The sequence below is a fragment of the Rosa rugosa genome, chromosome 5 (assembly GCF_958449725.1).
Source record: "Rosa rugosa chromosome 5, drRosRugo1.1, whole genome shotgun sequence".
NCBI lineage: Eukaryota > Viridiplantae > Streptophyta > Magnoliopsida > Rosales > Rosaceae > Rosa > Rosa rugosa.
This window is the reverse complement of record NC_084824.1, coordinates 34832225-34848300: the sequence shown is the minus strand read 5'-3', so window position 1 is coordinate 34848300 and position 16076 is coordinate 34832225. Positions and strand designations below refer to the sequence as shown.

At 37.2% G+C, this 16076-nt stretch overlaps 2 protein-coding genes across 4 annotated transcripts; one reads left to right on the top strand and one right to left on the bottom strand.

Moving 5' to 3' along the window:
• Window positions 1-591: 591 nt before the first annotated feature.
• On the bottom strand, window positions 592-1838 carry LOC133711572 (probable phospholipid-transporting ATPase 4). Its single transcript, XM_062137677.1, has 4 exons — window positions 1695-1838; window positions 963-1061; window positions 689-782; window positions 592-596 (listed from the first exon to the last, which is right to left on the bottom strand). Exons 1-4 carry the CDS (start codon window positions 1776-1778, stop codon window positions 592-594), a joined length of 282 nt encoding a protein of 93 aa, XP_061993661.1. The 5' UTR covers window positions 1779-1838.
• Window positions 1839-14243: 12405 nt separating this feature from the next.
• Window positions 14244-15789, top strand: LOC133710337 (uncharacterized). 3 transcript variants are annotated; one of them, XM_062136383.1, is made up of 3 exons: window positions 14244-14739; window positions 14856-15087; window positions 15201-15789. In XM_062136383.1, the coding sequence occupies exons 1-3, from the start codon at window positions 14359-14361 to the stop codon at window positions 15446-15448; spliced, it is 861 nt and encodes a 286-aa protein (XP_061992367.1). In that variant the 5' UTR covers window positions 14244-14358; the 3' UTR covers window positions 15449-15789. The 3 variants fall into 3 exon arrangements, 2 of the variants coding, with proteins under 2 accessions (XP_061992367.1, XP_061992366.1); XM_062136382.1 differs by having other exon boundaries at window positions 15177-15789; XR_009846605.1 differs by having other exon boundaries at window positions 14247-14356; window positions 15177-15789.
• Window positions 15790-16076: the final 287 nt, after the last annotated feature.

Below are 16076 nucleotides of genomic sequence, written 5' to 3'. Positions count from 1 at the left end.
TCTTGGACTATATCTGTTGTGTGATAAACTTTAGGACAACAGAGTTCAATTGGTTCTGTTGTGTGATTAACTTTTAAGACAACAAAGTTCAATTAATTCTGTTGTCTGAGTATAAATCAGAAGACACTGATTCGTTAAAAACCGATGTGTGATATGATTGATTACAATGTGTTTTTGTCCCCTTTTTGGCCATTTAGACAACAGGCAGTTATCATTATATCTAATCTGTTATGTGATCATTTGAACATTCCATTCCTGAATTAGATTGTGCATTCATTTGATCCATTTACCAAATGAACAGTACTCTATCAAATACAAACATTCCAAACCATCAAATGATTCATATAACCAATACTTTAAACTTCAAAAGCAAAAGGGGTGCATTTCCCAATCATTGAAACCAACATTTTACACAAGAAAAGCATTCTAGTGCATGCCCTAAACACAAGCAAATGAATGAAGTGAAAAGTCAAATAAATAGCTCGGTATTGATGTGCCTTGACTAGCTCTTTAGAGATCTGTGATCCACGATTGGGTTGAGATGATGAAGAGGACTTTGTCATGGTTGAAGTATTCTTGGAAGCAGCAGCATCAGCCTGCGTAGAATCAAACTAAGAAATAAGGAGAAAAAAGCAGAATGCAACACACAGGCAATGAGGTAAGAATAACATTGAATGATAGCATGTACCAGTCATCATATATTGATTACCCTGAATATCAGGTGAATGCCTCAAAGTAGCATGTACCAGACCAAATGCTATATTTTTGTAGAAGTAGCAAATCTGAAAAGCAAAATATTTCCATCAACAAGTGGATGAAGTTCAAAAAAGAAGACTAAGTAGACACATGCTCTCGTGTTCCTAAGCATGTGCAAGTATACAGCATACAACATACAAGCACAAGCAAGTGGCATTTTAACAAATCTGTGACAATAAAGTACTAGATGAGCATACTGATATTACCATCTGAGCAATCCTTTTATAGCACCAATGTCCATGGACAACCAAAAGTCTCTCCAAAAACTGAAACTGGGCAATAGCAAAGTCACTGGCCATCACAGCCTGCAAGCAATTACGAACTATCATGAGATTCACTGTAAAATGAGAAACTGGTTCTTGCTTCCACCACAGATACCTTGCTTCCCATTTAGACATGTAATACAAACATTATCACATGTAAGCTATTATATGTTATATAAATACAGACCCAGATGACCCTCCACCCATACACACACAGACAGACACACTATCTGTTCATAGTCAGGTAACAATTCCAACGAAGCACCACATGTCATTGTAGTATCTCTGTTACTAGGAGTACTAATGTGCCCGTAACTCCTAATATGGCTCCATTACATGCACTATTAACTGAACCTAGCCAATGAAAGACATAAAAAGTATAAAAGAACAATCAACTTTATGCAACTACTTGTTTACCTTTTCAAATATTATTAGGTTTTGGTCCACATTTATTAGAGTAAATAATTTTTTTGGCTCTTGTCCTCCATTATTGCAATCTTTTTAAATAAATAAAAACAATAAGAAATGATGTTACATGTGTATAAATTTTAAAAAGAAGGGCGAAATGTAGCTTTATTATTATTCACGTTAGTGCTTTCTACTTAAATGGTTAGAGACAAACCCTATGTTGATTGCAGTTCCTTATTTACTACTGTAATAAGAAGCTTATCTTACCCTTTTTTGCAATTTGTCCTCCACAGCTGTAGCACCAACCATGATCAAGTCTTTTTCCATCTTCTCTGCTACTCGCTCGAGCATCACCTCCCTATCAGCCCCGATAGATGATTTTGCTTTTGAAATTCATTGTTCCAAGCAGAATACTCAGACTCCTAAACTCTCCCCCTGTTTAGGATGCTTTGGGGGGGGGGTTGAGAGAGGGGATGAAATATTGCAGAGTCAGAGTCCAAAGAAATGTTTGTTATATCTAGATATCAACTAGGCAAAAAATTGTTAAACCCAGAACACAAAAAGAACTTTCAAGCTCAAAAACCAATCTCTAGTACAAAACACCCAGATCTTACACACACTGAATACAAAGAAACAGAAAATGCATACAAACTGGGGAAACAGAACTACTAAAAGCTAAGAAGAGCCTAAGAAGATTGAACAGAAACACAAAGAACACAAACCATTGATAAGCATTAAAACATGAACAAAGAAAAAAATATAAAGAAGAGCCTAGTCTGTGCTTGAATCATTTGATATAAAGAATACAAACCAATCATTTGGATCAACCTGTTAGAACTTAGAACATAATGAATTATCATTTAATTACATTCTTCACAGATTACATTTGTGTAATTTAATCCCTATCCAAAATCCTATACTATATCAGCTCAACAATAGAAACTCTTTCAACAAATTTAAAGGCAACCAATTTGTATTAGTACATAAAGTGCGATCATTACTCTAACTATAACAAATAGCACATCAATTATGTGTCAAAAAATAGTCCAAGCTCACTTGACTAAGAGAATGAAAATATGAAGGCTGACCTATCTTAAAACCATTATATTCAATGGCTGAATCATCTGGTCTTGCATTTTCTTTACTATAGAAGTCCATGGTATACAACATGCCCGAATATCCACCCTGTTTAACACCAATTCCCAGGCATAGATCCTCATTATGTTTGGATCTCATCTTATTGAAGTGCTTTGATGCATTCTCTGTGAGTGAAATTGCAGGTGCAATGTCGTCGGATGTCTAGGCAGCTGAAACACAAATGGGGATTAGCATTGAGCAGGCCATAATCAAATAAATGATATGAAAACGAAATGAAATTCACATTTGCTTTGCATGATGTGTTTCAAACTATTATCTATAATAGTTTGAAACACATCATGCAAAGCAAATGTGAATTTCATTTCGTTTTCATATCATTTATTTGATTATGGCCTGCTCAATGCTAATCCCCATTTGTGTTTCAGCTGCCTAGACATCCGACGACATTGCACCTGCAATTTCACTCACAGAGAATGCATCAAAGCACTTCAATAAGATGAGATCCAAACATAATCCAGCTAAATATTATCCGAAATTCTTAATTCGAACATCGTAATAAATAATTCACATCCAAACTAAATTCATGCAGCATTTATATGACGAATTTATGCTTCTAATTGAAAAAGCAAAGGCCTTTTGTTGTGGAGACCTAACAAATTTCAATTATAGCGAACAATTGGAAATCAAAACCAAATTATAGCAAACTAATTATAGAAACAAAAAAGAGCGCAGCTCACTGGAAGTTGAATTGAATGGGTATTCCATGGCTGATAGTAGTGGATGAAAATCAGAAAGAAATTGAATTCCGAGCTGAAGAGGAAACGAAGCAGAGAGGAGAGGCAGTGCGTAATTACCATATGCAGATATCATCATAACCAGAACCAATTCTTGGCAGTAGGCCCGGAACCATAACCTGTTTCCCTTCCCTTTCAGGACATGCAACCAAAGCCAATAACTCAGAGCTGAATCAAAACAATCGCAGCCATTACCAAGCACAATCCTGCAAATCCCAAATAGCTCAAAAAATGAAATCAGAAAAGCATGCCAACAAAACATTAAAGAAGTCATAAATTGTCAAATACCAAAAGCCAAAAAACCAAATTTCTTTCCACCAGAGAATGAGAAGACCAACAAAAAAATCTTCATGTACGATCGAGCAAACAATCCTAGCCCCCCTCTCTTTTCTACACAGATCGAGCAAACAACTGAAAACAAACAAACACCTCTCTATCTCTCTCTCAGCAAAATAACGAAGACCAAATCTAGAGAAGGAGAAAAGGGAATTACCTTCGTGATGATGTTGCTCAGAATCAAAACTTCGAGCTTCTTCCTTTTTGGTTTGCAGGTGAGGGGACATGAGAGAGGAAATGGGTTGGCTTCGGAGAGATAGACATGAACAAGAAGAGGGATCGAAATCTTAATCGATGAGTGCAATCGAACCCTAATCTAGATGTGTTTGATAACATAAGGTGTTTTGATGAGAGACCCATGGTGTTTTGATGAGAGATTGATGGTTTTTGATGATGTTGAGAATAATCCCATTCATATCGAGGTACAGATTGTCATACTCGCCGTTAGGATTTGGCTTACTAGTGTGGACCGGAATCGAAACGTCGCCGATTACAACCGGTTCTTCTTCTACCACATCGAAGACGACGAGTGGATACTTCTCCGCTAGCCATCTGTAGAAAGCTGGAACTCCCATTGCCGATCGCGCTAAGCTCCGAGCCCAGCAGATATCTCTGTTTCTCTATCGGAAAAGGCAGAGCGAAATCGGAGGTCGAATCAAAACCCTAAGCTGAGACTAAAACTCTGAATTGAATAGGAGAAGGAACAAACCGCGCGCCGAGCGTGATTTTGTTTGGCAACTTAGCAAAATGGTTGAGAGCTGCTCGATGAGGAGAGGAAACGGCTGTTTTGATAAAGTCTTGACGGGGAGACAACAAATCCAATAAACCTAGCTAGCTAATTAAGTTGTCAAAGGCGGGCTTTTAATTTTTGCTTTATGAATCAGACAACATAAAGACGAAGTTTTGTTGTCTGATTGTGAACAACTTAAACCTCAACTAAGGTTTCAAAGAGGGAAAAGTTCCCGCTATAATATTGACCAAAGTAACATGCTAGGCAATGGTCATTTACACAACGGAAACAACTCATTTGGTTGTGTGATTATCAATCTGGTGCTATATTTCAATCAAAACTTAGAGGTTTTTGGGCGGCTCGAGTGCCATTTTGGGCCAAATAAAGGCACATCCAAATATTTCCCACTTCATCACACAACAAAAAGTAAAAAACCGTTGTATCATGTTATGCATGCTACTCTCATACAACAGATATAACTATACTGTTGTACGATGTAGTACCAATTTGGAGCCAAATTTGAGTCGATCTGGGAGGGAAATCTGCCGCTATTTTTTTTTATGATTCAGACAACAGATTATTCTTGTAACCGTTGTGCAATGACCTTCTAAACAAAAACTTCAGAATTTTAACCACCTTATACAACGTAAGTTTACTAAACATGTTGCGTGATTCACTTTTCTTCATCACACAACACATTTTTTTTTTCGTTGTGCAAAAAGTGTTGTGTGTTAACGTTTTTGGTGTAGTGTCATACTAAGTTGTACACTTGAGTTGATATCCTTTCTTATGTTCTTCATGCGTTAAACATGTGTTGATGATCTAGCTTTCTAGAATTTGATTGCATGTTTGATAGGATTAATCTTTGTGCTTTCACTTAGGTTAATTAGTGATGGAAAGTAAAAAATGGGAAATCGTTTGCTTTGAATGTTTCACATGATCAACTTCTTTCTCATGACTTAGATGAACAATTGTAGGAATTGAATCGAATTTGATTAGAAAATTGGTTTTGATCTTTGTTTCATATGTTTCATTCTTGTACTTGTGTTTATACATTTTCTTTGTTTTATTCCTTTTAATTTTCGAAAATCAAAATCTAAAAATCCCCATTTGTTTCGTAAATTTGTATATACTTTTTTTTATTTTTGTAAATATTATACTTTGTTTTATTTTAATTCTTTATTTGTTTGACAATGACAGGTGTACCCTCAATCCCCGGAATAGAACGATCCCTATTTACTATATACTAACGATGACATTTGTAGGGTTAAATTATGTGTTTGCTTTAAGCGTATCAATTTTTGGCGCCGTAGCCGGGGATTGAAAAATCACTTGTTGAATTGTGAATATTTGTTGTATATAGATTGTTCTCGAAACTTAGTTTAATTAAATACTTAGGATGTTATTTATATTATTGAACACGAATTTTAATTGTGAGTTGTAATTTGAGAGGAATAGGTGAAGTCGTGTTTATTAATATTGGCCTAAACCCCTTATTGGTACCTAGTTCAGGTCCCTTAAGGTTGAGGGCGGCCTTTATTAACATTCATTGAACTGTTTTTACACTTAGGACCTTTTTCATCCAAGTAAGTATAGCCTATGTGGGATGGTGTTTAGGAAGGGGACAGCGTTCATAACGGGTTCTGGATCCAGAAGTGCGTACAAATTGGCCTAAACCACTATGTGGGAGTAGCTCATGTCAAAATGGATCCTGCCTCTTGTGGTCGCCCTCCCCTACCTGGCCATTTCAGTAAGGTTGCCCAAAGGATGTAAGAGGGACTTTGTGTCTAGACGACTATACTTGGGCCGCACGTCCACTTGATTTTCCGCTTGGAATTTAATTCGATATCAATGATATTTATGACAAAAGAAAATGTTGTGATTCACTAAGGCATATTGGATTAAACATGATCTTGAAAAAAGGGTAGCTGTTTCAGTCCCATTGCACATTGAGATTCCCTGTTCTCGTATCTAAGTGTTGCAAATAAATTAAAAAAAGAAAAGAAATACTTGTGAATAGGTTACTTGTGCAAATTGTTGTTTTGTGAATAATAATGGTTGATGAGAGTAAGAGTTTTATTATGAGTTTTTAACCACAACGGAATAGGTGAATGACTTTGTCTTTAACGTTAGTCATGCGACTAGTGTTAAGGGTAGAGCCCTTGGGCCGCACGTCTAAACCTTGGTTAAGGGCTTATAATAAGATTCAAGATTTTGTTAATTATTTGGACTCACCCCTTACTTGTAAAGTTTGTGATATTTTGAACTTGTACTTTGTGTGAAATTTCTGTACATTATACCATTAATTTTACTTGTAAAATATTTTTTTTTTTTTAAATGTGTGTGAATAGTGACGTTTTTGTATAAATTATTTTTGTGTTCTTTTATTGTATAGTCTACTAACTTCTTTAATTTTTAATGTTGTTCAGACTTCCATGAATGTCCAAGCCTTCTAAAATCTCTAGTGCACGAGAGATTGAAGAAAGACTTGCTCGTTTGAAGAATCCTCCACAACTTGAATACAGAAGACCTTCTCCTTTGCAATTCAAGCCATACACATTTAACGAGCAAGGGAAGAGGATCTTACATTCTTCTGAGGAATCCACTTCACCTACACCAACTCCATCTCCACCATTACTTACACCATCACCTTTGGTTTCGCCCAACCCAATCTCACCTCAGATCACACCACCTCCTTCACCTTCACCACCTCCTTCACCACCCCCTGAAGAAGAAGAGGAAATGGGTTTAAATGCAAATCAATCCATTAGGGAACTTTCCTCATCAGTGGTCCAAGGAGGACTTCCCACAATTATTGTGTACCCTGCTGCTGCTGAAGGGAGGACTGCAGACTTTGAGCTAAAAAGTGGACTACTTCATAGGCTCCCTATGTTCTATGGCCATAATATGGAGGACGCTAACAAGCATCTCCGAGAATTCCAGTCTGTGTGTACAACCATGCAACCACAAGGAGCAGATGAAAAGCCTTCCCCTTTTCCCTAGCTGACCGAGCCAAAGATTGGCTATATGAGCTTCCTCCTGGGTGCATCACATCATGGGACACTATGATGAAGGCCTTCTTAGAGAAATACTTCCCAACTTCCAAGGTCATTACGCTCAGGAAAAAGATAAGTGGAATAAAACAAGCTCAAGATGAATCTTATTCCACTTATTATGAGAGGTTTCAGTCCATGATCGCTCAGTGTCATCAACATCAAATGAAAGAAGAAACCCTTCTGACTTGCTTCTATGAGGGTCTCATACCTCTGGAACGTGACATGTTAGATGCTGCAGCTGGAGGAGCCTTTGTGGATAAGTCCCCTGCTGCAGGGAAAGCCATGATTGAAAATCGAGCCAAAAATGCCCAGCAGTATGAGGGTGTAGGACTCACAACTCGAAGGGTGAATAAGATAGCTAGGTACTAATTCCGCCATTGAAGAAAAGGTTAACAGACTTACCCTTCTCATGAACCAAGTTGTAAGCACCAAGGGTCCAATGCAAGCTTGTGGGGTGTGCTCTATGCAAGGGCATGTGACTGACCAATGCCCCCAACTCACAGATAATGGAGGATGGAAATCTGTAAATGTCATAGGAGGATACCAAGGAAGTCAAGGGGGTCCCCAACGTCCCAGGTATGACCCATATTTGAACACCTATAACCCTGGATGGAGGGACCACCCCAACTTCAAGTGGACCAACAATGAAAATGTTCAGAACCCTCTTGGTGGCAGTTTCCAACGTGCTCAAGGCTTCTATCAGATGCCTCAGGTTCCTCAAAACTTTGCTTCTAATTCCAATAATTTTTCCAATCCAAATTATGATAAGATTATTGAGGCACTAACCAATTCCACTCAAGCCTTGGTTCAAGGACAACAGAACCATACCAAGGACATTGCAGACCTCAAGAAGCAAATGCGACAAGTGGTGGACTTCATGACCAAGTTTCATGAAAATGGTAAGCTTCCGAGCAACACAATTCCAAATCCAAAGGGAGGATTTGAAGGTCCAACCAACTGAGGACAAGAGGAAACCACGTCTAGGCTGAGAAGACGTTAAAACCAAGCGCTATTTGGGAGGCAACCCAATCCAATCAGATTTGCTTTCTTTATCCTTATCTTTTATTTTTCAATTTTGCTTATTTATTTTCGAAAATTCCATCCATATATGCTTATTTGTTCATTGTATGCTTATGATTGATTACATTAAGGACAATGCAATATTTAAGTGTGGGGGAAGGGATTTACTCTTTTGTCTTGAGTCATATATATTGAAAAATACAAAAAAAAAAATCGAAAAATGTCAAAAATAAAAAAATTTCATTGCTTTTATTTTTGTTTTGAGTCATAAGATGCCCTTTCAACTGTCTAGGATGATTCTATATCTCTGAAATTATGACTAAAAGAGGATCACAATGTTGAGATGATTTCAAAATGGTATTCTTTGGTTAATTGAGATATATGAAAAATGTGTGCATGTGTAGTGGATATGGATTTCGTGACCTTGGTACAGAATATGAGCATGTTAGGATGAGTTTTGATTCATAAAAGCCCATGTGAGATAATTGAGCCCATGTCCCTTTTCTTGGAGTGAAAAATGAAAAAAATATATTCTTAATTTCTTGGCGATGTTTTGATGATCTCATTATTCTTCATTTGATTGATTACTTGCCATAGATTAAGTTTAATGGACTAGAGAATGCTAGAATTCGCTCTTGTGCTTGTTGAGACTTTTATCGATACATGGCCACTACACCAATTTTTCAATCAGACAACACATATTAGACGACAGCAAACATTTTAACAATCGTCTGAAATAATCAGACAACAGCAAAAAAATATATGTTTTCTGAATTTTCGAATCCAACGACAGCCATTACTTGGCTCTTGTGCAATTACTTTTCAGACAATGGTTGATATAATAGATGTTGTCTGAATGGATCAATTCAGACAACAGTTATTATTTCAATGTTGTCCAAGGTTAATTTATTCAGACAATGGTTGATTTTTGATATTGTCTGAATGGATCAATTCAGACAAAAGTTATTATTTCAATGTTGTCCAAGATTTATTCAGACAATGATTGATTTTTGATGTTGTCTGATTGTTCAATCACACAACTGTTATTCATTGTCTCTTGTGCAATAACTTTTAAGTCAATACTTCCTAAAAGACATTGTCTGATTTGTTTCACACAACTGTTTTTATTCATCTGTTGTCACATTATCTTCAGACAATGCACCCTAAATGCTGTTGTCTGAAGTTAGATTCCCCCACCCCCCTCTCCCTAAAAAACTTTTGTTAAAATTTTTGCGGGAATCACAAAAACGTGGAGCGGTGAACTTAAAATTAAAACAGTTGAAGGTGGGAACAAAAATTTTAATTCCCACACTTGGATATATTTTCCCACACTTGCATTTACTCCCCAAACCCTAACCGAGCACAACTCATTTTCTCCTAACTCTCCTCTTCATCCTTCCCCGCCTCCGACCAGCACTTTTCTCTCTTCTCCTTCTCTCTCGCTTCCTTGTCCTTCCAAACCCTACTCTCTCTCTCTCTCTCTCTCTCTCTCTCTCTCTCTCTCTCTCAGTTTCTAGTTCACCAACCTCGAGAAAATCAAGAGCTCCGCGGCTCCGATTCATTTCGCAGAGACCGAGGGATTCGAGGTCGGAGATTTCCCGACAGTGAGTTTGAATTCGGAATTGGTGCAGAAGCTGGAGTTAGCGCTTGGGGTTTCGTTGGGAGGCTCGGTGACAGACATGGCGGTGGTGATAGCAACGACTTCAATTGAGTTGATAATTGGGTTTTTGGTGGTGCTGTGGCGGAGATCGTTTGATAAGACTAGTCGGGTGGTGAAGCGGCTGGCGGTGCCACTTTAGGAGGAGGAAGATGAGTTTGAGGTTGCGTCGGGCAAGACTAGGGTGACTATTTTCTCTAGGACTCAGACCGGCACCGCTGAAGGTTTCGCCAAGGTTGACCTTTTTTATTTGTGGCTAAATTTTACTGTTCCTGTGTTTTACTTGTTTCAATTCCAATTTTTGCTATCGAATTAGGTAAGTCTGAGGTCTGTGGGGTTAATTGAGTGGATTGAATCTTCGGTAAAATGTTGTTGCATTTGGTAAAATGATAGTAGTTTCTGTTTATTGATTTAAGCTGAGGATTTTCTTGACACTTGGATATAGTTTGTATGTGTCTGTAATGATTTACTGCTTTTGAATTTTGGTGTCTGAGGTGAGATAGATGGCAATGTTTCTAGATTGTTTTAGACCAATCTGAAAGAGTAAGGTAAAGAGAGCAAGATTGAACCTTTTAGTGACAGCAGAGAGAGAAGGAGGAGAAGTTTGATGAGGATCGAATTATCCAATGTTGAGATGTACAAGAATTCTCCTATATAACAATTCAATGAAATCTGATCAATTTCTCGAAATAAAAAGTAAAGAGAAGCAGTCAAGCAAACTTTGGGTTCTGGAAATCTGACTGAGTGAAGCTCACATACCTTACTCCTTTTTGTGCAGCTATGGAGGAATCAGAGGAATTGGGTTCCATTTGATAGATTATCTTCAGAGAAGAAGCATAACCCAGAAGACCCAAATTGTAGCGAGAATCCACGAATTGAAGAAGAGGAAGGAGGAGATGTGGAATAATAATGATATTTGTGAAGACGACAAAGAGATGGAACCCACGAATTGAAGGAGGCGACGCCGGCGAGAATCCACGAATTGAAGAAGAGGAATGAGGAGATGTGGAATGAATGACGGCAAAGAGATGGACAAAAGATAGGGTTATGTTGTTTCAATGTAATTATCAGAAAAGGAGGAGGACATAATTGGCAGGAAGTGTGAATTTCATTAAACTATGCACTGTTGCTCCTCCGTGTTTTTCCCGAAGCAGCTTTCCAAAGCTACAAAATGTTGCTTCTCAAATTCGGCTTTACGGAGAAGCCATTTCAACCAAAAGTTGCTTTCTGATATTTTACCAAACACCATGCTCTTGGCCCAAAAGCAGAAGCAGCTCCAAAAGCACCCTAGGAAGCAATGCCAAACTAAGCCTCAATCTTTTTTTTTATTCGTACCCATGTAATTGGTATTCTTCTGTGAGTTTGGTTTGTGCTTTTAAGATAGATTGAAGCTTGTGTCTTGCTTAATTTGGGATACAAAGCTGAAAGTTTTAATTTTTGTGAAGTATAATTGTCCTGCTTAAGATAGAGATTGGAATGAAGAGAAATTTAATTTTGGTGAATGAACTCTGTTATCCTTATTGTTGATTCTACCTGAATTATCAGGTGGGTTTGATTTGGTTTACTTAACTATGAATAATGGCTATTGCATACCTTGAATCTATTACTTAGCTCCAGATGTGAGTAGACGTGGAGGTATACAACTCCTACAACGTTTTGGTGGTTTTCAAGATGCTTTCTGTTAGTGACAGTTTGAATAGGATTTCACCATGTTGATTTTTTATTTTTATGCTAGTGATTAGTGAGTCTACTTATACTGAGTGAGTGCTTGGTTGTGGGTTGTTATCAGTTGGCCGGTCTTGGGTTTTGAGAGAAAGGTGAACCTGCAGTTTCTATTTTTAACTCAAGTACTTCAAGCTAGAGTGATTATGATTTACATCCTTGACTTGCTTTGGCTTTAGACATCTTTGGTGGCATATGTTCCTTTTTCTTCCCTGTATCTTGAGTAGTTCTTTGACCATCGGATTAAACTTATTTCAGCTTATGAACAATTTGAATGGATGGAACTTCTTAGTTACAGATTCAGTTGGTTTTACGGTTTAAAACTAGTTTGGATGGCTAATGCTTGGCAGGAAACTGATGTAAATTTTTGAATTCCCTACGTTAGATTTTTTATTTCTTTTGGCTTACGTTTCACTTATTTTTAGAAAATGTTTTAAGAGTTCTGGAACCTACTATAAAACAAGTTGAAATACTTGGTGCATATTAGAGCTATACGTCTGTAAACATGACCTCGTGCCTCTGCATATTAATCCTCATCAATCGAAAGATGTATAGGTAGCATAATCTGGTCTTGCTTTTGTGAGAATCATGTTAGGTGTTGGACATGGTACGTTATATCAATGGTTTGTTTACTACTAAAGCATGTTTTATCTTTAGATGGGAAAGAAGAAATCCACCAATACCGAAACTGAGGGATCTGGAAAACAAAAGGCCACATGGCCTGATGAGGTATAGTAGCTATATTTTGTGATATAGCTGCTAAGGAAGTGGCCAAAGGAAACAGGCCCGGTACACATTTTGATAAAAAGGGATGGACAAATGTTGTGTTAGCCTTTAAGGAGTTAACCGAAAGGGATTATGATAAAAAGCAATTGAAAAATAAATGGGATTCGCTTAAAAATGATTGGAAATTGTGGAGTTCGCTGTTGCATAAGGAAACTAGTATTGGATGGGATCCGGCTACGAATACTGTCGATGCACAGGCTGAATGGTGGGAAACCAAAATTTAGGTGTGTTTTTTCTTCTCTGCTTGTGGTTTAATTTTGTTTTTTGTTTTTCCCTAGTATGAGTTCTGTTTTTAACTTTAGTTTTAAGTACTTGAAGCTACAAGTATGCAACAGTTCTCCAGTTTACGTTTTTAACTAAAGTACTTGAAGATGCAAATATGCAACAGTTGTACAGCTTTTTTTTTCCGACTCCAGTTTATGTTTTTAACTAAAGTACTTTAAGCTGCAAGTATGCAGCAGTTCTCCAGTTTCTGTTTTTAACTAAAGTACTTGAAGCTGCAAATATGCAGCAGTTCTACAGCTTTTTTTTTCCGACTCCAGTTTCTGTTTTTAACTAAAGTACTTCAAGCTGCAAGTATGCAGCAGTTCTAGTTCTCCAGTTTCTCTTTTAATTTAGGTTGCTGGAAACCTTTGTGATCTATATTTTGTGATAAGTAACTCCTTTATTATCTTCTTATTTTGTAGATCAATCCAGAGTATCGCAAATTTCGCGACGTGGGAATTAGTCCTGACATGATGGCTGTCTATGATAACATGTTCAAGGGTAGCACAGCCCTAGGTCACAATGTCATGATTCCCTCAGAAACTATAGATATTGAAGAGGTTGTGGAGGATTCTGAGCATAATATTATTTCTGGAGATGATGAAGAGGATTATGAGCAAGGTAATGAATGTAGAGGGAAAAAGAGAACAATAGTGAAGCACCAAATAGAGGCTGATAAAGAGAAAAAAGGAAAAGGAGTTATGGGAAGGCCAAAGGGGAAGAAAGAAAAGGTGGGAGGTGCGGCCAAATTGTCTAAACAAATCGATCGGCTTGTTGATGCAGTCGAGAGTAGGAGTACAGCCACCTCTGTTCGTGATAATGGTACCTCCAATGGAACTAGTATTCAGGAGGTGATGAAAGTTGTTGCAACATTACCAGGAGCAGAAACTGGTACCAAGTTATGGTGGTTTGCAACGGAGCTATTCTGCTCTCAAGAGAAGCGAGAGATGTTTTCTATTATGACAGATGTTGATCTGAAGCTCCAGTTTCTGATTCTTAATCAGAAAAAAGATGAAAATTAAGTAGGCTGATCCTACTTTGTAACAAGATGCGAGTTGCTTGTCGTTTAGACCTAAGCTGAGATGCTTTATGTTTTTTGTGATTTTCCACCTTTGAAAGATTGCTTGTTGTTCATTGTTAATGCTACTTTATTTTACTTCACTTAAAGTGATATTGATGCATCTTTGAACTATTATGTGAATTTGGCAGTTTGGTTATGTGAATTTGTGTTTGCTGTGAATCTGTGTTCCATTTTTATCTTGTTGCTCCAGTACATATACATGCTAAACACATACTTGCAAATAGCTATTTTATGTTGTGAAATTTGATGGACAAGTAAATATTGACAGGAGCAGTTGTGTGAAGTTTGGATGCTTCTGGAGATGAGGAGGAGATAGATCAAATTATATGTCTATGTGCTCGTCTTATTCAAGTCTATCTCGAAAAGTACATTCAGAAAACTCCATGTATGACAAGCTCCCAAACAGGTTACATTTGGTTAATGGAAGTGTTAGAAGGCAATGAAAGTAGGTGTTACAATCAATTTAGGATGGATAAGCAAGTCTTCCTCATGCTTTTAAATGATTTGGAAAAGATAATGCAGGGTTCAAGAAACATGAGTATTGTTGAAATGTTGGCTATATTTCTCTATATTGTGGGACAATGTCAGACAAATAGGAATACACAAGAACGTTTTCAACGTTCGGGTGAGACGGTTAGTAGGTATTTTGATATAATGTTAGAGATTTTCTATAATATGGCAAAAGTGCTCATAAAGCCATCAGATCCGGAATTTAGGAGCATCCCACAAGAAATTCTCACTGATTCAAGATACATGCCTCATTTTAAGGTGTGTATAATGTACTACTCTTTGAATATGTTATCCTTATATAAATGCTTGCCAATTTGCTATTTTCTAGAAAGCCTTTTTTTTTTTATTCAAGTTCATACGGTACTAATTTGTAGGATTGCATTGGCGCTATCGATGGTGTTCATGTCCAAGCTTCGATATCTCCATGTGATCAAGTGCCATACATTGGAAGAAAAGGGATACCCACCCAAAATGTATTGGCTATTTGCAACTTCAACATGCAATTCACATTTGTATGTGCAGGATGGGAAGGCACCGCCCATGATAGTAGAGTATTCTTATCAGCTCTACGCAAACCTCGATCGAATTTTCCTAAACCCCCAAATGGTATTTTATTTTTCCGGAATTACACAAATAATAACTTATAATCTTTTATTTTACTGAGATCAATCATTCCTTATAATTTTTAATTTCAGGAAAATACTATGTGGTGGATGCAGGATATCCACAAATGAAGGGTTATTTAGGACCATATAAAGGTGAGCGGTACCACCTTCCACATTTTTGTAGAGGTGATGAACCGACCGGTCATAGAGAAATATTCAATCATGCACATTCTTCACTCATGGGTGTTATTGAGCGTACTTTTGGGGTATGGAAAAAGAAATGGAGTATTTTACGTGATATGCCACATTTTCCTTATAAAAAAACAAGTGAAGATAGTTATTGCTACCATGGCTCTTCATAATTACATAAGAAGATATGCTCAACGAGATATTGATTTTGATGAAAGTGGAAATTACTCAAGTGAAGAGACTAGTGAAGAGATAGAGGATAATGAACATGATGGAGATGGTCCAGGAAGACAAGAAATGGAGGTGTTAAGAAATGCAATTGCACAAAGTCTAATGAATGCATCTACTTAGCATTTAGTTGCAAATTTCAAGTGACTTTAATATATTTTGTGTAATGGTTCCCATTGAACTATGGTCGGAAAATTAATCTAAATATTCTAGATGAGATTTTGTGTAATAGTAAAACCTAATATGCATATTGAAGGATTTAAAGTAAATTTTTTATTCGGTCCAACCAAGGGTACAAGAATAATACATGAGAACTTTTTTTTAATTTGGTATGGTTACATTAATCAAAAAACAAAATTAAGTATTTTAGTAGCATATCTTAGCATGTATGACCATTTTGGTAATTATACCCAGCCAAAGCACTTTTGCCTTGCAACTTACCAAACACCTAGAAATTGCTTTTGGACCTCACAACACTTTTAAAAACAGTTTACCAAACACCTCAGCTGTTTCTCCTCACAGCAACTTCGGAAGTGCTTCCTCTCACAGCAAGTTCAGAAGTGCTTCCCCTCA